This window comes from Schistocerca americana, chromosome X (assembly GCF_021461395.2).
Source record: "Schistocerca americana isolate TAMUIC-IGC-003095 chromosome X, iqSchAmer2.1, whole genome shotgun sequence".
Lineage (NCBI taxonomy): Eukaryota > Metazoa > Arthropoda > Insecta > Orthoptera > Acrididae > Schistocerca > Schistocerca americana.
Window position 1 is genome coordinate 90,340,865 of NC_060130.1, and position 24,818 is coordinate 90,365,682.

At 40.5% G+C, this 24,818-nt stretch overlaps 2 protein-coding genes across 2 annotated transcripts in view; one reads left to right on the forward strand and one right to left on the reverse strand.

Annotated features, from left to right (window-relative positions):
* The window catches only part of LOC124555005 (D-beta-hydroxybutyrate dehydrogenase, mitochondrial-like), a 298,706-nt gene extending 276,242 nt beyond the window's left edge, over positions 1-22,464 (forward strand). The window contains exons 5-7 of the mRNA XM_047128748.1: positions 12,244-12,411; positions 20,553-20,695; positions 21,604-22,464. Coding sequence (XP_046984704.1) covers positions 12,244-12,411; positions 20,553-20,695; positions 21,604-21,759 — 467 coding nt within the window. The 3' untranslated portion in view covers positions 21,760-22,464. The remainder of the gene's footprint in view (positions 1-12,243; positions 12,412-20,552; positions 20,696-21,603) is intronic.
* Positions 22,465-23,846: 1,382 nt separating this feature from the next.
* Positions 23,847-24,818, reverse strand: part of LOC124555006 (N-glycosylase/DNA lyase-like) — a 55,883-nt gene continuing 54,911 nt past the window's right edge. The window contains exon 5 of the mRNA XM_047128749.1: positions 23,847-24,243. Within this exon, the coding sequence (XP_046984705.1) occupies positions 24,145-24,243 (99 nt within the window). The 3' untranslated portion in view covers positions 23,847-24,144. The remainder of the gene's footprint in view (positions 24,244-24,818) is intronic.

Consider the following 24,818-nt stretch of genomic DNA (forward strand, 5'->3'; position numbering starts at 1 on the left):
GTCAGAATTCTCATCCAGTGTGGCGCAACTGCGTTACGATAGAAAAATGACTCGCAGAGAAGAGAATTTCGTGGTCTGTTGGACGGATGGTAGGTTGTTATACCTATGGTCTGGGTTCGATTCCCACTTCCGTCGATGATTTTAGATAGGGAGAGACAGATTCCATTCTCTCCTGGATACACCAAGTGAAGGAGGTATAATGGCTGCGTGGTCTGAAAATTCACATTAAAGATGATATTCCTTCTTTACCAAGTAGACGGTAGGTTGAACCACAATAAAGTCTGGAGTGGCGACATGTAGAAACTCTATCACCAGTAACCTTTCTTATACTAGTTATTTATTTCAAGTGACGACACAAACGCTATGTATGGTCACAGGACACTTATTCCATCTTTTATTTGAGCTTCTGTATGTCGATAAAATTGGTTCTAAACTGGGAATGCAACTCAGACCGCCCTTAACGCGGAATTTGATCCCTTCGTGGCAATACAGCTCGGCTACAATTTGTTGTTTGTTCAAAACTGCAGATTCCTCAACACCTTCACATATTACGCGTGAATGGGATCGAATCCTGGCCCGGCACTAAAGATTTAATTATGTATTATCAAGCTCTATCATGAGAACACCTATCTGCTGGTGGATAATAATTTTGATTTTTAATGTATTTTCATTCGTTGTCAACACTAACGATATCTGACGTTTTTAACTCCCAGTGAGACACAGAACTATTTGCGAGATGACTGTAAGTTCAAGATGCTATTCTGAGCAGCTGGTGGAGAAAAATTCGGTAGCTGACGTCTCTTTGTGTGTAGTCAACAACGATATGTGTGGGGCTCTATTCCCAGTGAGCGCTGAACTCTTCGTCATATTATTTCAGTTCGTCGTGTCATTTAATGTTCATACATATTCTCAACTAGCTGCTTGTGAATAACTTTAATTTTTAATGTCATTTTGTGTTAAATAGTTCAAATGGTTCAAATGGCTCTGAGCACTATGGGACTTAACTTCTAAGGTCATCAGTCCCCTTGAACTTAGAACTACTTAAACCTAACTAACCTAAGGACATCACTCACATCCATGCCCGAGGCAGGATTCGAACCTGCGACCGTAGCGGTCACGCGGTTCCAGACTGAAGCGCCTAGAACCGCACGACCACACCGGCCGGCCCCCACCATCTGGTATCAATGCATTACCCTATCATCCATTATATATAATCATTTTCATAGTACACTTGATATTATAGATGAGTAGGACACAAGACAGGACATAGATAATGTCCGTTTGACGTCAACAGTGTGTAACATTTTACTTTTTTTGAATAGGACAATGTTCCTCTCCAATAATTTTTAGATTAGTTACAATAAGCTTACGCTGCAAGAGAATTCGCTTGTATTTTTCAATATGTGGTCTGTTGTCGGTTTGAAGGCCTTCCATAACATCGGCAACGTAGTGCAACTCCACCGAGGGCTGTCTGGAGTAGGGTGGAGATAGCAATGTGAAAGTTGCGAGCTGTCGAAGACGATCTTCATATTCCTAATGCGATTAGGACATCGTATACTCTTGACGACGTTTAGCACGTGTGCAGTCAGTCACCCAATTTCAGAATTCATTTTGAGTAATCCTGCTAAATTCCCAAAATATTGTCTTTTTATATTGATGAGTAATATGGATAGTCGTCACGTTCATGTGCCGTCTACAACGCAAATTTAATGTTACTATCCTAGAAACTAACCTGCAATACGTTTTGTATTTCATAATCGGAACTATCTGCATTAACCGTCATCAGAGCAATGTCAGGGAACAGAATGCAGCAGTGCCTTGCTACCTACTTGAGGACCTGCTTGAGTCGTGTTCTAAGGAAAGGGTAGTTGCTGGTTCACATTATATTACACAAGCGAGAAGTACCGACTTTTCCTTTTCTCTGTAAACATCCAGAACTAAATTCAGTAACTAAATGCTAAGAATATATTTGCATTGTGCCAACTCAAAGATCAATAGATATGGATATAGATATAGATACAGATTTTTATATTTAAAGCCATTCTCGTTCTGCGTTGGAATAAACATCATTCATTATTTGCTTGTTCTTGTTACGATTGTTATTGTCATTCTCTCACTCGCAAGAGTTTTCGCATTCCTATTTGGTATCGATGCACATGAAGAGTGGCTATGAAAGAAGGGAATACTGAATGTTACGTCATGCAGAATACACTCATTTACTTCGGCTCCTCGTGATCTACGCTACAGGAGAAGTGAGATCCATAAAGTTGACAACGTGAGGACAGACCTGGTAGCACAACTGTGCAACTACACAGTGTTACCAGATAAAATGGTGCTGCGGAATCGACAGTGTAGTACGGACTTTGCCACAGTAGCAGACAGCTGGTAATTTAGGACCATGACCGTGGATTACACTTTGGTCAGTGCTGGTTAGAGTGCTGCAACTGTAAATGGAAGGCTTTGTTTGATAGTCTTATGCTGATGCTATCTGAATAAATTATGCCATTGGATACAAAGCGGTTTAGTTTTGAGACCTAACCCACGAGGGGGGAAGGCACAGTGGTCTGCTTCAGGAATTCCAAGCAATAAAACACAAAAAACAACCCAGGGAGGGAGACATGCATTTGGAATCTGTTCATCGTTACGGGGTCAAACAAGAGGGTAACATTACTGAAACAATGATCGGGCTACTTAGTATATAATAGAGCATACAGATTTCAAGGAGGAAACGTATGAAGACGCAGACTTCCTCGTTATCAATATGTGCGGCATATCTTTCGTGTTAACGAAAGTAAATTCCCGCTTTACCTCTTCTTACGTGTCAAAAGAAATGAATGCCATGAGGAATAGAATATTTGTTGACTGCGTCTCTTCTTGCTTCCATCCTTACCAACATATTTCTTCATTCTCGTGGTAATCATGACATTCTATGTGTATGCTGCAAAAGATTGCAAGTGGACAAATTCGACATCGAGGTGCAAAGCGTTATATTCAATTCGAATAAGCTTCCGGTGTATTTTTACTTCGTTTGTATTTTTAGATGATTATGAACGTTACGGAAAATTATCTCACATTCTTTATGTTGAATGAGAAACATTGAATGATCCGTTTTGCTTTCCCTACGTTGAAATGATACAATGTCGGCGTCAACAGCCTTCTTCCACGCCGGAAGCTGAAACTTGTATCATTCTGGATTAATGATAATTGAATGTCTCATATGTATACATAGCCCACAAGGCGACGTCAGAAACCATCAGTGGAGAACGCCGCATAAAAACCAAACGTGCGCGCGCGTCTCCACTCTGAAGAACCGTATCGGAGAATCACGGCAAGCATTTCGCTGAAGAGCTGCCTCGTCAGAGAGCCTAGAAATGGCAGCGTCGTAGCAAGTATTTGTCAACACTCTGATAGAGCATTTACTTCCGCGTGTAGGTCGGCGTTACCTCGCTAAATTCACTTGACATTCGTTTTCCACATCGAAGACTCGTACGATATAATCCACTGCAAATGACACAGTTAGAAAGTATATTTAATTTCTGGACTCCAAGAACGGCGTTTTTCACATAAGTAACACCTGTTTGTGCGTGCATTCGGGAGGACGACGGTGCAATCCCGCGCCCGGCCATCCTGATTTAGGTTTTCAATGATTTCCCTAAATCGCTTCAGGCAAATGCCGGGATGGTTACTTAGGAAGGGCACGGCCGATTTCCTTCCCCATCCTTCCCTAATCCGAGCTTGTGCTCCGTCTCTAATGACATCGTTGTCGACGGGACGTTAAGACAGTAATCTCCACCTCCTCTGTTCGTGTGTTTAAGGTTGCGTTTTGAGGCTCAGGCAACATCGCAGTGACTATATACCGCCTCTGGCCGCCAGTGTGTCGTTAGCTCAGAGGTTCCCTTGTGCGTTGCAGTGCTTGTGCTATAAGACGTAGCAGTTCGAATCACGGTAGAAGCCGCTGACTACAACCTTTTATTTTCCATTTTAATTAATGGAGTTGCGAACTGCTAGTAAAAATTTCTTATGCGAAATCTGAAGAATGCCTTTAAACATCAATCTTCGTCCGATTTCGACTTAGTAAATTAAGTTAATATCATGGATTTCTGCTTTGCAAATTCCAAGGTGCTTCACTGTAAAATAGACCCTGAAAAGATTCAAACCGACTGTCAACGATATAAATTTGAGCTTTGTTCGTCATATAGGTCTAACATGTCAGAAGGTTGTTTATGAAGTGCACATGTTCATTAATGTAGTTCCCTTGTTCTAAATTTTTGCAATAGCATTTAACTGTAGTCGTTTTCTAACACTGGCGTTAGCAATTCCTTTCCGTTCTCTGAAACCTTCAAAACGACAAATCTTTCTGGTTTAAATCTGATGACCTTAACTATCACTTCCGATCAACAATAAATACTTCATGAACCCATACATGGAACTCCAAATGTGCAGTGTTCCTGCACTGCTACAGAGCATGCATTCCAAGGTATTGACACAGTTTATCGCATAGACTTACCATAAGGAATGAAACAAGAACTGTAATACACTTTACACCACAGACGCTCACACTGGCTTGACGAAAACATCCAAACATTGACCAAAAGTTGCATAAATAATTGAGTTTGAAAGGAAAAGAAACGAGGTATGAAGCATTTATAAATTCATCGAATGTAGTGAGGTGGTTTCATTTCGTCCCAGTCTATAAAATTAATTTCGGGCCATACTCAGCTCTTGCCGATTAATGTAATATAATACCTGCCTACTAATCAGGGCGTCTGTCTCCGTTGCTTTTGAGCGTGAATGGAAATTGTAGAAATTTTCTGTGGAGCAACATTTAATAATAAAGCGTTTTAAATCATCAAAAGCGATGAGCGGCAGCAGGTGCTTTCGATAAAGAACGGGGGAGTGCAGCGCCGCTGCTGTCGCCACGGCCGCTGCCAGTAGCCAGCAAATGGATCCCGGAGCTTTGCCGCATACGGCGTCCAGAGGAGGACAGTCTGCAGGAAATCTGTCGCAAAATCGTTACTGGATAAAATTTTGATATCGGTGTGTCACAAAGCGAAATAGATTGAATCTGCGCTACCATTACATTCACGTCTTCAGCATTCAGACAGAAGAGGCTATAAAAATATTTTATGCCAGCTGCTCTCGATCCACTGACATTATGAACAGAAACAACGCACGCTACCGCTAGACCACAGGCGTAATCAGCCTAGAGTTTCTCTATCATGGGACAAGTTTTCCTCCAGGAAGTGCCGCAGTCTACAGTGTTGCCAGATTGTGCAGATAACCGGACTTAGAGAATTAGCGAGTTGGCCAGTTTTTTTGTCCCATGTCGCGATCGGTGCGGACTTAGCCTCTGAAGCGGCCGGCCGCCGGTCAAGTTTTATGTCAAAGAGTGTACATTGTTTTGTTATAATTCTCTGTGACTGGTAGAACCATCACCAGAGTGCTATAGCACTGTCTGTATTTAACGTTGTTAGCAGACTCGGTAGAGTATATTTAACGAGTGAACAGCATCAACTGATGAGTGAACACTGTGCAAGATGCAGAGGACTCTGCGTACTCACAGGAGACAACATTTTCAGCTCCTAACACAGTTTGAAAGAGGCCTCATTATGGGCTTCCATTTGGCTGGTTGTTCAAATCAAACAACATACAGATTTGTGAGGGATGCGGCAGTAGTCCAATATTGGACTGCAAGGAAACATGAAGGGACGCATACTTATCATCAAGGTTCGAGTCTGACCACCACAATGGAGATTGTCCTATTGTGCACCAAGCACATCAGTATCCCTTCACATCTGCACCTGCCATCTGAGAACAAGTAATGGACACCCTACAACATTCAATGACATCCTGCACCATTTTTTGGAGACGAGGAGGAGCTGGACTAGGAAATTATAATCCCAAGCATAGGCTGCCATTAACACCTCAACATGAATGGCTGTGTTTCGAGTGGTGCTGTGACTGGTAACAATGTATGCTGATAAATAACACCACATATCGTCAGCAATGAATTTTTGTGGTAAGTTCCTACAGGACCAAACTGCTGTGGTCACTGGTCCCCAGGCTTACACACTACTTAATCTAACTTAAACTAACTTACGCTAAGGACAACACACACACCAATGCCCGAGGGAGGACTCGTACCTCCGACGGGGAGCAGCTGTGTGAAACGTGGTAAGGCGCCTCAGGCCGCGTGGCTACCCCACGGGGCTCAGCAATGAATAGAAGTTCTGCACTACCCCTGATAACCATTGGCAGGAAGTAAGACATTGACCTGGGGAGAAGTCCCATTCTTCCAATGTATTGGAAAGGCACGGCTGTGTTCCTCCTGGCGCATCGTGTTGGGGAGTCATCAGGTATGACTGCAGGTCATGGTCGACAGTGATTGGGGGAGTTCTGATGGCACAGCAATACGTCACGGACATCCTGCATCCTCGTACGATACCTCTCGTGCGACACTATCGTAATGCCATTTAACAACAGGGCACAGCATGTTGACACAGGGCACGTGTGTGTACGACTTGGGTGTGATACTGTGGTACTCTCATGGTCAACAAGAACTACAAATCTGTACTCAATAGAAGAATGTTGGGGATCAGCTTGGACATCAGCCCCATCCCATTGCCAGTATCCAGGATATCAAGGACCAGTTACAAATGTTGTCAATCAGCTTGCTAGTGAGAGGATACAAAAGCTTGATGAGACCCTTCCCAACTCATTCAGTGCATGCATCCTGGCCACAGGGGCTGCAATGTCACAATGATAAGTACACTCACACTGCCAAGTTCTTTGTAAACTTACCTAGATTTTGCAATCACAGAAATAACATCAAAAACTTTTTCAACCCATGAAGTTTCATTTCATTTTCTCCTCCCCTTCTGACTGCTTCACTTTTTTGTCATGCAGTGTATTTGGAGGAGCCCACAAAGTTACTGTACTTTAACTTTGCCTGATGGACAATGGGACAATGTGCCAAACATCAGGGCAGAACTACGTCCACTGGACAAGTCGCCTAGAGTTACTGGAGGAGGAGTGTCCAGACACCAATGTAAACGTGCATCAAGAAATGCGTCCAGTCTATGATACTGAGAATACCACCTCTTACGATGGGTCATATAAGTAAAACAAGGTGTTAAGCTGAAAGTGACTAATATTTTGTTCGGTGAGCTTACTTTTTGGTAATGAAAGGAAAGTTGTCTAATATGTGGCCACCTGGGTGATGTGGAGCAACACAGGTAGTTCAGCTGTTGTTCTGGGTACAGTCCTGATGGAGATGCTATGAATACTGGCTCACCTCCAAATGGATGTCACTGTGTTGGGCAAAAGTTAGAATCTAGTGTAGATTTTGTATCATTAGAGAAGAATCTTGAAATGAAAGTAAGGGAGTCACTGAGAAAGGCCAGCATTTCTGGTAACAGTGGGCTTCTAATTCCAAAAAGGCCTCCCAGATGTACGGTTTCCATGGTTCCCCAAGGAGTTCACAAAGTGGTAGCAGTGTGTTACTGCATTATTGTCTCGAAAGACAAACCCATCGCTGAAATATTTGCTATAGGATTGGATAATAGGTTGGAGAATCTTATCTCAGTATTGCACACACCTCATTTCACCTTCAGTAGTAATGAAGAAATCCATTTGTACATAGTACTGGCTCAAAACATGACTGAACCAAACCTGTGGGACGGCATGTCCGAGATGTGCATTGGTACAGAAAAATCGGGCACTCATTGGTGAAAACCTGATGCCATTGATTCAGACTCCATCTGCATATGATCTAAGTTTTAAATGACTCTTCAAAGACATGTTGACAGAAGACATATAACCCACTTACTATTGAAGACACAGCATGCTCTACTACCCTGCATTGAGAATGAGATTTACTTTTAATTGCATTACACAAGTGGCTATATGTATGTAGGGAGTTTCCATAAGAGCATGCAAAAATTTAACAGGACATAGAGGATGCTCCACTGAACAATTTTAGGTAGGAACCTGGGGTCAGAGGGTTGGGTTGGGTTGGGTTGGGTTGGGTTGTTTGGGGGGAGAGACCAAACAGCGAGGTCATTAGTCTCATCGGATTAGAGAAGGGCGAGGAAGGACGTCGGCCGTGCCCTTTCAAAGTCACCATCCCGGCATTTGCCTGGAGCGATTTAGGGAAATCACAGAAAACCTAAATCAGGACGGCCGGAAACAGGATTGAACTGTCGTCCGGGGTCAGAGAAGCCAGCTTAAGCAGATAGTAGGAATAAAATCACATTAATGTGTACAGTTAACTGCAAATACTATCATTGGCACAATGAACTTACCATTTGTACTGTATCTTACAAAATGTAAGACAACTACCAGCCTCAATGGAACCGTGACATCGGCAAACCATATTCTGACACACCCTGACAAATATCCCTGGTGTGTTACAAATCACATCACAGGCGGCTACAATGCTGGCAACTACACACATCAAAAAAAGTTTTATATCACCCCGGTTCCCAGAACCCCTGAAGATAAGACATTGACTGTGGCTATTGTATCACAGACACAGTCCCTTTGACTGTTAAGAGATGTGACTAAACCTGCCCAAAGATGTAAACAACCACGCACGAGCAGCGCCTATTAGATGGAGAGGGTCCAACAGTCGATCAGTTCCAGTCAGTCCACCTGGAAGGTACACAGTCATTCCAGCTGGAGGTACACAGCTCGTGTTGTTTGTAGTTCAACTATGCCTAGATGGTCAATAACACAGTTCAATCATGTCCACAAGTCGCCGTAGTGGCGTTAAAGAACTTGTGGAGCGGCAGCCGAACCGCCCCGCGAGGGGTCTCCCGGCCACCAATGCCATATGCTCATTTTTATTATTATCATGTCCGCATTGTTACTTTGTGCCAGGAAGGGCTTTCAATAGGGGAAGTGTCCAGGCATCTCGGTGTGAACCAAAGCGATGTTGTTCGGACATGGAGGAGATACAGAGAGACAGGAACTGTCAATGACATACCTCACTCAGGCTGCCTAAGGGCTACTACTGCAGTGGATGACCACTACCTACGGATTACGGCTCGGAGGACCCCTGACAGCAACGCCACCATGTTGAATAATGCTTTTTGTGCAGCCACAGGACGTTACGTTACAACTCAAACTGTGCGCAATAGACTGCATTATGCGCAACTTCACTCCCGACATTCATGGCGAGGTCCATCTTTGGAACCACGACACCATGCACCGCAGTACAGATGGGCCCAACAACAACCAAAGGGACCGCTCAGGATTGGCATCACGTTCTCTTCACCAATGAGTGTCGCATATGCCTTCAACCAGACAATCATCGGAGACATGTTTGGAGGGAACCCGGTCAGGCTAAATGCCTTAGACACACTGTCCAGTGAGTGCAGCAAGGTGGAGGTTTCCTGCTGTTTTGGGGTGGCATTATGTGGAGCCGGCGTAAGCCACTGGTGGTCATGGAAGACGCCGAATAGCTGTACAAGACGTGAATGCCATCCTCCAACCGATAGTGCAACCATATCGGCAGCATATTGGCGAGGCATTCGTCTTCATGGATGACAATTCGCACCCCCATCGTGCACATCTTGTGAATGACTTCCTTCAGGATAACGACATTGCTTGACTTGAGTGGCCAGCATGTTCTCCAGACGTGCAGACGTGAACCCTAACAAACATGCCTGGGATAGGTTGAAAAGGGCTGTTTATGGACGACGTGACCTGTCAACCACTCTGAGGGATCTATGCTGAATTGCTGTTGAGGTGTGGGACAACCTGGACCAACAGTGCCTTGATGAACTTGTGGATAGTATGCCATGACGAAAACAGCCATGCATCACGGCAAGAGGAGTGCTACTGGGTATCAGAGGTACCGCTGTGTACAGCAATCTGGACCACCACCACCTCTGAAGGTCTCGCTGTATGGTGGTACAACATGCAATGTGTGGTTTTCGTGAGCAATCAAAAGGGCGGAAATGATGTTTAGGTTGATCTCTATTCCAATTTTCTGTACAGGTTCTGGAACTCTCGGAACCGAGGTGATGCAAAACTTTTTTTGATGTGTGTAATTCCATCTCTGTATCCATTGGGGTCTCATACACAAGTGGCTTCAGATACCTCCAAAGGGAATAACCAAGGGTATTCAATTCAGATGACCTTGCAGGCCATAGAATAGAACCTCCCCCTCCAATCCAGCGACCAGGAAAGAGAGCATTGAGATGGTTGCGGAGATCCATACTGAAGTGAGGTGGTGCACTGTCATGTTGTATCCACATTATCTCACAAAGAGCCAACAGTATGTTCAGCAACACGTCAGGTAGAACTCTTTGCACAAACCTCAAGTACAGGTGGCCAGGCCAGGTAGAAGATATGGCCCAATGAGATTGTTGCCTACAGTGCCGGCCCAGATTTTCACAGGAAAATGTACTTGATGGTGTAACTCTACTACAGCTTGAGGCTTTTCCTCATCACACACATGGCTATTCCTTCTATTTGAAATACCATCGCAATCAGATGAAGCCTCATCAGTAAACAGCACAATTTGGAGGAAATCTGGTTGATCACTGTTGGAGCAACCACTGACACAATGCGACCCTTGATGCAAAGTCAGTCACAAGCATTGCATGGACATGTTGTGGGTGATACAGATGTAACTGTCGTTTGTGGAGTACTCGCCACACGCCAGTACATGCAGTGCCCATTTCACGTGCACTGTGATGAGAACTTTTAGTGGGGTCCACTGCAATACATTTCAGCACCCCCTCTTCAAAATCGGGTGCGAGAGTGGTCTTCATGTTCCCAGGTCACTTGTTTCTTTTTTCCAATAAACCAGTCTCCTGCATTTGTCGATCCGTTGTGATGGACGATGCCTGTTAGGAAATCATTCCCTGTACAGCCTTTCAACAGCGAGAGCACTGCAATGTACTTCCCCCACACACAAGATGCGTGTCAGTGAGTTATGCAAAACTGTACTGGCACTGCTCCATCGTCTTGTACTGTGTGTATCTAAATAGCGCTGAGTAATAACTGGGTCCGTCATTGATTCATAGCACGTTCTGTCACAGGACGCTGTAAATACGACACAACAGAGCCATCTTATAGACAAGAAAAGTAAACAAACCCTGCATCATGACTTCCTAAGCATCAAGCTGGTCGTCCTTGTTTCCTTGCAGGAAATAAAGAATGTACATGTAAATCAACAGCACAGTACATGTAAATTTGTACGCATATTAGTTGTAAATGAACTGGAAAACAGTAACACTAGACAAAGAGGTAGACAAGTTTAATTCCGTATATCCTTAAAATGGCTTCTCCGATCCCAGGTTGCCTACCTCAAATTGTTCAGTGGAGCATTCTCTATGTCCTGTTACATTTTTGTACGCTATTACGGAAAAATTCTGTAGACTGTCTTCAACTGAAAAGATATTGAGTAAGGGCTCACGAACCAAGGGAGGGGGGGGGGGGGGGGTATCATAATAAACTATGCAAGTCCTGAGCATGTTGCAAAACTTCTTTTTTTTGTAACTTATTTCTGTACAGCATAAAAGCGAGATGTCCCTAACTGAATGATAAAAGTAATGCCTGTAAGGCACTTTTGGCCAGACGACAATTTGATACAGTTTAACAGTGGAACTGGGAAGCTTTTAAAATAGCATTTGAATGCTTCAGTAATAACTGTCAGCAAGAAATGCCTGCACCTGTGACTGGATTCCATTAACCTTGATTTACCTTTATTTTTGTTCACAATACATCATCCCATTAAGAGACAGTTCAATCTTTTCAGCTGATCTTCAAAGTCCTATTGCCATACCAACAAAATTTAGAAATTTTAAAGTTTTAAATTCTTTTCCCAGAAAATTCCTGTTCCCAATTTCTCCTTAATTTCCTTTACTGTTTGCTCAATGTACACACTGGAGGATAGGCCATAACCATTTCTCACTCAATTACTGCCTTCCTTTCATATTCTTTAATGTTTAGAATCTGTAGTCTGGTTTTCATACAAGTTGTAGATAACATTTTCTTCCTGTATTTTATCCCTACTACCTTCCTACTTCTAAATAACATATTTCAGTCGATACTGTCACAAGCTCAGACACACTACAAATACTGTATTAATGTGATGCCTTTGTTTTGCTTACTCTTTGTATTCACTTATGTTTTAAGTTTAATTATTTCCCTTGTCTTCTAAAACTATCAGTCTTCTTCTATAATACAGAAACACATACATTACATTTTTTTTACTGTTGTATCGATCAGGTCGTGTCATAAATGTAGTGAGCATCTTGGGTCGTGTTGTTTCCCCACTTCGATCATCGTACTGTGCCGCAAAATTTGGAGTGGAAGCCTTCAGCGATTGCCTTCGCCTTGAGATGCGTCGCTGGGGTGTCGATGTTGTTGTTGTCGAACCTGGTGATTATACTACAGGTATGTAGATGTCGTACATAGTTTCTCAGACATTAAAAATTTGTGTACTGATGTTCTATTTAATACATAATCATAAATATGGTATTCTCAGAATCAGATTACTAAGCAAGTCTGCATGAAATAAGCAACACATTTCCTTACTGTTCTTTTCTCATTTCCATATGTTCATAAGAGAATGTTTAATATTGTTTACAGTTATCAGATTTTATAAATCACAACTTGATTTCAAAGAACAATAGTGTCTAACCAGTATGAAGCTGGCAATGTGCAAGTCGAGATGGTTCTCAGGAATGGTACTACGTAGAGTCCATATCTGTTGTGCACTCATTAAAAGAGGTAGCTGCATGACATACACCTAAGATGAGTTGAAATCTGTAGTGTGATACCAGCAAACACACAAGATGCAAGAGTTCTAATTATGCAAGAAGCCCAATGCCACTAAAAATAACAGGTCAGTGTAACTGCTGCAACACAAACAGAACAGAAGTGCACACACAGATGAAGGGCTGCTTGTTGGGTCACCATGGTATCTTACTGTCCTGGTCACAGAATACCTCAGCCAGATGCCTCTCTGGCATGCTAGGCACATAATGATTGTGGGGCTGACATGCATCCACCACATAACTTTTTCCTCTGACAAACGAAATGGCAATGCAATATGACAGACAGGTTGAAGCACCCAGGTTCATGGTACTGCTTGTGGAAATTGGAGCTGTGAGATGACATGATGGTGAATGACCACCCAGACAATACTTGGGTCCTTTTCAATTTGCACATAGTTGATCAATCCAAGTGTTGAGTCTTGTATAGGAGGTGTGATCAAAAAGAAAACGGAATTTTTTAATTCTATTTTTTTTAAATCTTGTTGAGATGTTCCTTACGTATAAATTCATTTTCAGCTATGTTGAATATTTAGTTTACAGCTGACAGTAAAAAATGTTACACATGTTTTTGAGTGTTCAGTGAATTTTTACTTTCAAAAAAGATAGCTCAAAGAATCTGCATTAAAGTGTCCTTGAAATAAAATAATGTGCAGCGCCACATTTGATATGTTGGTTGTGGCTTTTGGCAAATCTACTGTGGGTAAGACAAGAGTTTACGAGTTATATAACTGTTTCAAAGAGGCTCAAGAAGACACTGAAAATGACGACCGCCCTGGATGCCCTAGCATGTCAATTACTGATGAAAATTTGGAAGAAGTACAGAGAATGGTTCTGGAAAACTGTCAAATCACCAACATGGAGGTTGTTGGTGACGTCAGCATGTCCTTTGGCTCACACCAAGCAATTTTTTCTGATGTTTTGGGCACGAAATGTGTAGCAGCAAAGTTTGTTCCAAAATTGTTGAATTTCTATCAAAAACTATATTGTGTAGTCATCACTCAGTAATGGCTGAATGAAGCTGACAGCGATTCAGAATTTCTAAAGAAGATTATAACAGGTGACAAAACATGGGTATATGAGTATGACATCGAAACCAAGCCCCAATCATCCCAATGGAAACTGCCTGAAGAGCCAAGGCTGGAAAAAAAAGTCAAGTTCAATCACATTTGAAGGCTCTTCTCACTGTATTCTTCAGTTACAATGCGATAGTGCATCATGAATTCCTTCCTTATTGTCAATAAGGAATACTACCTGGAAGTTATGCACTATTTGTGTGAAGCAATCGGAAGGTAACAACCAGAATTGTGGCAAAACCACTCACGGAAATTGCATCACGATAATGCTTACGATCACACCTCAATGCTTTTTCATGATTTCTTAACAAAAAAAAAACAAACCGTTACGCTGCCTGAGACACCTTCATCACTGGACCTGGTCCCTTGCTATTTATTTCCATTCCTGAAGCTGAAAGGACCACAAAAGGACATTACTTTGCCACCATTTATTATATAAAAACAGAACTGCTGAAGGAGCTGAACACCATAATGAAATGTTAGTTCCAGAAGTGCTTCCAAGATTGAAAACAGTGCTGGCACAAGTGTATTACAGCTGAGGGGGATTACTTTGAAGGGGACAAAGTAGCAGTTGATGATGACAAATAAATAAAAGGTTAAAAAGAAATTCCAGTGACTTTTTCATCACACCTTGTACAAACAGAAGGGCATTCCAAACGATCTGCACCATGATATGAGAAAGAGGCTCAACACCGAGTAGAGTTACTTCAGTTGCTAAGAACAAGCTTGGATTTTATCCGACTTTGACACAGCAAGCTTACAAAACGTTTTTTCCGAGCTTGTAGGTGGCTAAGCAGGACAATGATTTGTGTTTTGATTCTGCAAAAATCTAGTCATATTCCTAAATCCACTTGATCTGTGCCTCTTTTTGGCAGTGCATTGAGTGGGTGTAAAATCTCCACTCTCAGGAGGTAAAACAAGGTTTCGCCCACACTTGATTGCTGTTGGGCAGTTTGTATGCCCTTCTTGCTAATATCGTACCAAAATTGAAAATCTTTAAAATTTGACAAATTAAACTTCATTCTGGCCAATTTTAGTTGTACGGGCATTAGGTCATGTCGCAAATCATTTTACCTTCTTACTCGGTGGTGAGATTTTTGCAGTGATAGTTCATGCACACACATTTTGTACAAGTTGGTTCAAGGAAATGCTAGACTATAGAGCTTGTTCTGAAAACCAATGATTCTTTTATAGACCAATAGATATGTCAATCGCCATGATCGATCTTTCTTTCTTTCTTTCCTCATACAGAGTATTCGGAGACTCAACTGACAGTCTATCTTAAACAGGAAAAAAATTGTTTGCTAGTTTTTAGCCTGACAAATAATTCTTTAGGCCAAATTTTGTGTTAATTACTGTTTGTGTGTTAATGATTACTGTCATTTGTACTCAGCTGATTCATGTGAAAAGGTTTTCGACATTGTTGTGGCGTAGGTTAACAGCCACGCCACTCGGAAGTAGCCGAAAGGCACGCGTTAACTCATGCAGGCTAGAGATAGGTCTGAAACAGGATACGTAATGAATGCTATAAAGAAAAGTACGTAGCTGCTGGAATACTTAACTTTAATCCATCATTTGTATACAGCGTTCTTGATGATACAAGTGAGACTCTCTCTAGATAAATGCAATGTAGTGCTAATGGCGCCTTGCTAGGTCGTAGCCATGGACTTAGCTGAAGGCTATTCTAACTAGCTGCTCTGCAAATGAGCGAGTCTTCGTCCGTATAGTCGCTAGCAAAGTCCTCCGTACAACTGGGGCGAGTGCTAGTCCGTCTCTCGAGACCTGCCGTGTGGTGGCGCTCGGTCTGCGATCACTAACAGTGGCGACACGCGGGTCCGACATGTACTAATGGACCACGGCCGATTTAAAGCTACCACCTAGCAAGTGTGGTGTCTGGCGGTGACACCACAGACATGATTATGGCCGCATGATGGGAATTAACAGACTTTGAATGCAGAATGGTAGCTGGGGCGAGACACATGGGACATGCAATTTCGGAAACTGTTTGGAAATTCAGTATTCTGAGATTTACAGTGTCAAGAATGTGCTGAGAATATCAAATTTCAGGGATTACCCCTCACCATGGACAACACAGTTGCCGACGACTTCCACTTAATGACCGAGAGCAGCAGTGCTTGGGTACAGTCGTCAATGCTAACAACATTGCATGAAATAAACACAGAAATCAATGTAGAATGATGTGGGATGCATGATGAACATTGAGCACAGTGTGGCAAAATTTGACATTAATGAGCTATGGCAGCAGATGACCATTGTGCCTTTGCCAACAGCACAACATTGCCTGCAGCACCTCTCCTGGGCATATGACCATATCTGTTGGATGCTACATGACTAGAAAACTATAGCCTGGTCAGACAAGACTCAGTTGGTAAGAGCTGATTGCAGGGTTTGAGACTGGCACAGACTACACACAGCCAAGGGTCCAAGTTGCCAACAAGGCACTGCAAGCTGGTAGTGGTTCCATAATGGTGCAGGCTGGGTCCTCTAGTCTAAATGAACTGATCATTGACTGGAAATGGTTATGTTTGGCTATGTGGATGTCGGTTGCAGCCATACATGGACTTCCATGTTCCCAAACAACGATGGAATATTTATGAATGACAATGTGCTATGTAACCACATGACAATTGTTGTGTGACTGGTTTGATAAACACTGTGGACAATTCGACTGAATGATTTGATCACCCAGATCACCCGACATTTATGGGACATAATCAAGAAGTCAGTTCATTCACAGGATCCCACATCGGTAACATTTTCACAATTATGAATGGCTATGGAGCCAGTATGACTCAATATTTCTGCAGGGGAGTTCTAACGACTTCTTGAATTCGTACCACATCAGTTGCTGCACTACAACAGGGAAAAGGAGGTCCAACACGATACTGGGAGGTATTCCATGACTGTTGTCACCTTGGCGTATTACGGTACAGCTCCAAGATTCTGCCTGGAGCCCTAGAGAGATAAGTGCTTCAATTGCGCTATTAAATTGTTATAAATAGTACAAGTGATAACCAGAGCACATAAAAACTGAGCCACTACCAACAGCTGTGATGTGATTCTAGTTGAAAGATATTGCCGAGCCTTATCAGAGTGGGAAGTGTTCTACAAAGTTGAAATACGTATCATTCAAAGTCTGAAGTGGTATTATACTTGACACCAAATTGAATCTTTCTGTTACTGAGAGTTCAAAATTATTAAATGTGTGTAAACCAAAGATATGCTCAGAGATTGAACTTTCAACTAATTACAATAGTAATGTATGGAAACTATTTTATACAAAATCTCCATTGAAAATTCTCTCTTGTTAAAAATCTGCTGGTCTCTGTAATTTGCCACAAGCTTAGGCGAACATTTGGTCAGTTTGTGAACAAACCAACACATCTGTATCCACTAGGAGGGGAGGCGAGGGGAGGGAGAAGTTTAATGTAAAGACCAGCCATGACTTCCTTTAGCTTCAGCATTGCTGTAATGCTGTTTATAGGTTTTGTGCTTCCTGTGGCTATTGTGAAGACAGATTTGTATTATCAAAGGTTAATGAGTATTGCACAAACATAAAAACACGAATGAACTAAAAGTACTCTGGAATTTTTTTTTTTTTTAAAGTTGAAACTCAATGTTAACAGTTTTGTGATTTACAGGAGTTACAGAGCTCAAGAGCAGTATAAACTGCTTGTATGTGGCATTGGGTCACTGTACAAGGAATATGCTGTGGATACTGTCTATCAGCTTGGTCCATGTTAAAAGGAGCCACCCCATTCTGGGTCATTACCTGAGCAGCCGAAGAAGGAACATTTATGATTACATGTGAGTCACTATGCAGTGCAAATGCAGCAGACATTGAGAAGATGGTATCTATTGTGGCAATATGAACACACTTGCTCTGGTGAGGTCAATTATGTTGTGCATGTGACACAGGAGACTAACCTCTCTGTCACGTTGGCAATGCAGGAGACTTGGGAGACGAGGTGGAACAACATGAGAATGTGACTTCAGGATGTACTCAAATGTTGGGGGCTAATGATAGCTAGCAAGGTTCACCACAGGTTCCACCAACCCACAGGTGATCTATGACAGCTGCTCTTGGGCAGCGAGGAAAGTTGCTACTTCTGAAGCTATACTGGTTCTGTTTTACAGATGGTGTAACTCCAAGGACTTAAGTAATGCCCAAAATTTTCTCCAAGTGCGATTTGGGTAACTTCAATGCTGATAAAAATAAGATGACAATTTTCCTAAGCAAGGAATAGGTATGTGGCCATTGATACTTGAAGTATGAAAAAAACTAACTTACATTGGTGATTAAGGAAGTATATATATCTCAATGATCCCTACTTTGCTAAACTGTCACCAGTCTCTGCCGGTGGTTAAATCCAAGACAAGAGGCTGCTATATGCCGCTTGCTTTCATAATATTACCTACATTTATGAAAATCGGAGTGAAATGAGCTCAGCTAAGGTGTTTCGTTAATGTTACAACACAAAATGTTCAGGGATAAAGAATGACTCCTGCAATTCAGGGGATATTACCTAAAAGACATGGAAATAGTGTAAATAAATGCCCCAGCCCTCTGCTGTTTCAATAAACAGTGGAAATGTCAGAGATAGAACAAGGTCTGAAGGTGGTTCGAAGAACCATCTGCCTCGCACTTCAGTGAGAATTGCAGAGTAGTCACGTAGACGTAGATGTACATCTGCAGAAACTGGAACTATTCTTTTAATTATCATGTTACTGTTGTAATAGTTCTCACTGCTGCCAAAAGAGATGTATAAACTGAGAACCAAACATTGCTTTGATAATAAACAAAGATGATGTGACTTACCAAATGAAAGTGCTGGCAGGTCGACAGACACACAAACGAACACAAACATACACACAAAATTCAAGCTTTCGCAACAAACTGTTGCCTCATCAGGGAAGAGGGAAGGAGGGGAAAGACGAAAGGATGTGGGTTTTAAGGGAGAGGGTAAGGAGTCATTCCAATCCCGGGAGCAGAAAGACTTACCTTAGGGGGAAAAAAGGACGGGTATACACTCGCACACACACACACACACACACACACACATATCCATCCACACATATACAGACACAAGCAGACATATTTAAAGACAAAGAGTTATATATATCTATATATATAGAGGGAAACATTCCACGTGGGAAAAATATATCTAAAAACAAAGATGATGTGACTTACCAAACGAAAGCGCTGGCAGGTTGATAGACACACAAACAACAAAGTACTTGTGTGTCTATCGACCTGCCAGCGCTTTCGTTTGCTACGTCAGGAAAGAGGGAAGGAGAGGGAAAGACGTGAAACTCTTTGCCTTTTAATATGTCTGCTTGTGTCTGTATATGTGTGTGTGTGTGTGTGTGTGTGTGTGTGTGTGTGTGTGTGTGTGTGTGTGGGCGCGCGCGTGTATACCTGTCCTTTTTTTTCCCTCTAAGGTAAGTCTTTCTGCTCCCGGGATTGGAATGACTCCTTACCCTCTCCCTTAAAACCCACATCCTTTCGTCTTTCCCTCTCCTTCCCTCTTTCCTGACGAAGCAATCATTGGTTGCGAAAGCTAGAATTTTGTGTGTATGTTTGTGTCTGTTTGTGTTTCTATCGACCTGCCAGCGCTTTCCTATGGTAAGTCACATTTTTTATATATATATATATATATATATATATATATATATATATATATTACACATTAAGTGTGTAAAAGTCCTCACCACCATTGATAAAGAACAGCCTCAGTGTAGGGTATTAGCAAACTGAAGATAGGCAGGCCCCATAGACAGGAATACCCAATGTCCAAGTTGCACTTGGTTACCACGACAAGAACCAGCAACACACTACAAACAGCTGGTGTGAGTTTGAGTCCATAGACAGGTATAGTCAAAGGAGTGAGCAACAGGTGTCCATATAACATTAAAGTTGTCCGATGTCAGGTGGACAATAATAAGCAGGTGAAGTCTGCACGGCACATGACAGTACCAATATACAAAACACAGAAATTCCATAAGTGTGAACTGGCAGATGCCCTAAGAAAGAAAACTTATCATTGTGACATACTCAAAATTTCAATAAGTAGTGTTTAAGGTGATTTATTTCTACCACATTTTGACAACGAGTTGTTACATACTGAGGTAGACCTAGTCACAGTTAACAAATATCTGCTCGGAGGACACTAAGTAACTACCACTTGTTTGCAATTGCACAGTATAGCCACTTTCAAGTAGTATCCCAACATAGTAATCAAACAAGTATTTTTCAACAAAATCTTATAAATAGCATTCCCAGAGCCAGAGGCATCAGTTATTCTGCCTCTGCAAAACTGTTCCACAGCTGATGCTGTTTTAACTTCTTTTTGTTGGTTTAGTCATTTTTTGAGTTGTGAATGATGTTTACACCTTTCTTCAATCAATCAGTAGTTAATGCTAATGAGATTCGGATGATAACTTACTTCTTTGAGGATTATAGAAACAGAAATGCCTTGTGGTTAGGGCCTCACGTCAGGCAGACCGTTCGCCTGGTGCAAGTATTTCGAGTGTCGAGAGGATTCTAGAGGAATATATTGTTTGTCTTTCTGCACAGAACATATGAACATACTTGTCATTTGTTAATAGGAGACACAAGGCAAAGTTGCAATTTAACTTTTTGACATTAAAATCTTTTTTACAGGGAAAGTGTGGATTAACGATGAGAAGCTTTTGGAGCAAGCAAAGCAGATGTGGAAAAGTATGACAGAGGAAGCTAAAGCTGATTATGGAGAAGACTACTTTGAACGTAAAATTCGATCTCTAGAATACTACACAAAAGGACCAGTGAGTTATTGGCACATTTTTGTTTGTTTCCTTAGCAGTCTACCTAGTTCAGCAACAGAAATGCTCAATGTGGTACAAAATTAGTGCATATTATAAAGATAATAAATTAAAGACAGTCTGACTTCTTTGACGAACATAAATTTTATGGTTTTGTTTTATTTTAATGAGGATTACACAAAACAAAATGTGTTCTTGCAAGAAGGTGGCCACTCTTTAATTCAACAGTTTTTGGCAAGCACAGTAACAGAGCTTAAAAATCCATTACATTGTATGAAAACTTGTCTGCAGTATCCTATTCCTACCAAACACAATTACCGCATTATTTTTATTTATTTATTTTAATCTCAGGTTTGAGAACAAGTCACAGACAGTTAGTGGCAAATTGTTCAATTAAAATCTTGCTTAACCAGCTTGCTACTTAATCCATTTCAAAATGTTTTTCTCCTACATAAACACAAGCCCCTTTGGTTGTGTTACCATTTGTCCAAATATCAGATATAACAGGTATAGTATGAATGTGTTACATTTGAGCACAGTGATTAGCATTGGGGTTCAATACAACAGATCTGTGACGAGGTATTTTATTTACTTAAGAAAGTAATTACACATCACATGTGAGCTATAGTGGTCCACACTGTAGGACAACTTCACACAGTGGCCCACACTATAGGACAACCTTACAACTTCTACATTCATTGGAAGCTATCCACGAAGATTTTCATAATTTATTAGCATGTGCTTTTTGAAAAAAAAAACTATTTTGTTGTTCACTTCCACAAGCAAACCCTCTGAAATGCTTTCCATCTATAGTGCATGTAAGTTAAGACATTTACTTTTGGCAATTTTAAAGCTAATTTGTTTTCTTTAAATTTCCGATAGAAAATAAAGAAAATGTCCATGTGTTTCAGGAAACTGACCTAGAGCCAGTGCTTAAATCCTTGACTGATGCAGTTCAGCGCACATTCCCACTGCCACGATACACACCAGTCTCTAGGGCTGAGAGAGTACAGGCTTTTGTTGCAGAACATCTGCCAAGGTCTGTTTATGACCTCATTTATAATTAACTGTTGTTCACAATTATGTGTATATGTTTTACACTGTCTCTCAGCACCAAAAATGATCATGTTGTTGCTGAGATGTTGTGAAAATGCTGTAAACAACTGAAGTTAAAATGACAACCAGTGTCTGATATATGCTGCAATGAACATTTCAAGAATTGTGAGGTTTATTTTCCAACAAAGTGTATACCATGATGTTCATTAAGCATTTAAATAAGTTATTTACTCTTCATTCATATTTATCAAGCATTTCAAGTTTTATATGTAAGATTCCAGAATATTATAGCACTGGAACAAAATAATTTTTATTGTTCATAGTGTCAGTGCTATTTTGAATTGATTTGTCAGTGCTATTTTGAATTAATTTGTCAGTGCTATTTTGAATTAATTTGTCAGTTGTAACCAAGGTATGCACGGAGACCTGCCACTAATGTAAACTGACAATGGTGTATACACATTTCCACCACAAAATCGAACTGGAATTTTGCAATGAAGTCGCCTCATTTTTGTATGTGCTACAGCAAGAAACAAAGCTAGGCCACAAGACTGCCAATATTAACACACTTTCTTTCCAGTATTAGTGTAATTTGATGTTAGTTTTCACATATCTATTCACTTCATATGACATAAATTGGCTAACTATTTCCTTTTCATGCTTTTTACCTCAAAAATGATGTATATTACTGGAATAAATTACAACTGCCATTTTCATTTTCTTTGAAAGATAATTTATGACTGACTGTTAATGTTCATTAAACTCTAGCAAAAACAAGTTCCCATCACATAAGATAATTACTATTTATGAAAATAAATATTTGAAAAAACTGGCAAAAAAGTCTTACTTTCATCAAAACACATGTGCTCTATTCCACTTAGAATGTTGTATAATGTAGACACAAAGCACTGCATTTCACACATTTATCCGTATAAAATAAGTACAGCTGGTGGATTAAAACTGTTGCACAAGGAGACTGCAGATTATAAGATGAACAATAAAAAGATGTCACATATGGAAAATAGGAAAGTAACAACACAAAACAGATCTAGATGGAAGTTCACAGTCATTTAATAAAAACATCAATTAGCTGTACATTTCTCTGAATATTCGTCATCTGGTGATCAGCTTGGAGTGTCTCCTCAAAAGCTGGCAAAGGGATGATAAACCATTTAAAAAGACTGAAAAATAATGTCTGCAATTTATTCTCACAACACTTTTTTTCAGATGAAAAGCAACTTTGGAGCAGTTAGGAGTCGAGAAGTAAATTTGGTGAGCCTCAACACTGATAGTTATGTAACATGGCAAAAAAAGTCAACTAATTATACTTCTCCAAATATATCATGTATTTATAAAAGAAACAACATAACACTGTATGACAGATCTTCTGTGAAGTTGATAATTAAGTGGTTACAAATTTGTAAATTTACGTGAAGGTTCCATTGCGTCTAACAGCACAACACAATAATTACAATGTCTCTCATATCACAGCATGACAATAAGATAATTTAAAACAGTAATACTCTAGTCATACTCTAGTCATACTTTTACTTCATAGTCTCTCATTATTTACAGTAATTGTAATACACACAGTGAACACAAAGAGTCTACACATGCTGCTATAAAACAATTACATAATCATAGTGAGCATAATGCTTCAAAATGATTTATGTGTATAAAATCTGTTGTAGCTGACAAACACCTCCCATTTCTCTGAGAAATTTCAAACATGAAAAAATATTATAAAAACTGAACAATGACTTTTTTAGTTTATGTAAATAAGTTAAAATGTTATGTCACATATTGGTGGGACTCATAACAGTAAGTCACAGAATGTCAAATGTAAAGTGCATGCTACCTTGGAGAACCAGCAATTGAAGATCATCTGGCTTACTCTCAATAGCAGATTTACTTCTTTCTCTAGCACATTAGATAGATCTCCCAAATGACTGTTACATATGAAGGGCTTATTTCAATAGTGGTACAAGTCCATTTTTGTTCATTCTGAGATACAGAGTCCTAAAGTTAAATGAGTGCTGAAAAATCTGCAGTTGAGATATCAGAAATATTCAAGTATAATACATGAATATTTCTGGTATCTCAACTGCAGATTTTTTAGTGCTGATTTAACTTTAGGACTCTGTATCTCAGAATGAACAAAAATTGACTTGTACCACTATTGAAATAAGCTCTTTACATATAACCAAATAGTCATTCACTTTAAAATATTAATATGTTCCCTTCAAGAGCATACTGTAAAAGTTTCTAACATTCTTTCGCCCACCACTATCGTTAAACTCAGAAGGTGTAACCTGCTACATCTTTACAGTTTTTTTTTATCAGCTTCTTTCTGTTATTTGACCTGGGGACAGCACTCAATAGTTTTCCACTTTCATTTATTTAGTCCGTTTCTTTTTTGTTTTTGTTTCTCCTGTACCATTTTCTTCAGGAGTTTGCTCATTTCCAATATTCTTTAAATCAGCACAAAACAATACCTGCAAAATAATTATAACAATTGTACTACTACTACTACTACTACTAATAATAATAATAATAATAATAATAATAATAATAATAACAACAATACCAACTATTATATTGAGTGATTAAGACAGTAAGAACCTGTAGCATTTTGAAACCCAAAGTAATAAACTGGTGAACTCACAAGAATAACCAACTTTAAAGCTCTCTATGCAAGTTTGCAATTTCTGTGGGGCGATATAAGAACTGTAGTCATTATTTATCAAGTTATCAATGAAAACAAAACATGTCTCTTTCATTCACTATATATGAAATTTGCCAGCAGAGCACAACAACTGACGGCACATTCATGAAACAGAACAATCAAACGTCCAGTGCCAAAGGTGTACTGCAGTGGAAATAGTGACATGAGGGCAAAGCCCACACGATATGGAAGGTGCTAAAGTCATTGAAATATAGTGTAAATAAGGGTCCCAGTGCATCAGATTGCCAGGATCAAATATCTCGTTATGTTCTGCTTGTTTGTTACTACAGCTGACTCTTATCCTTCCCTGTACGCTTATGAACAAGGTTGGTACAGGGCACCAAT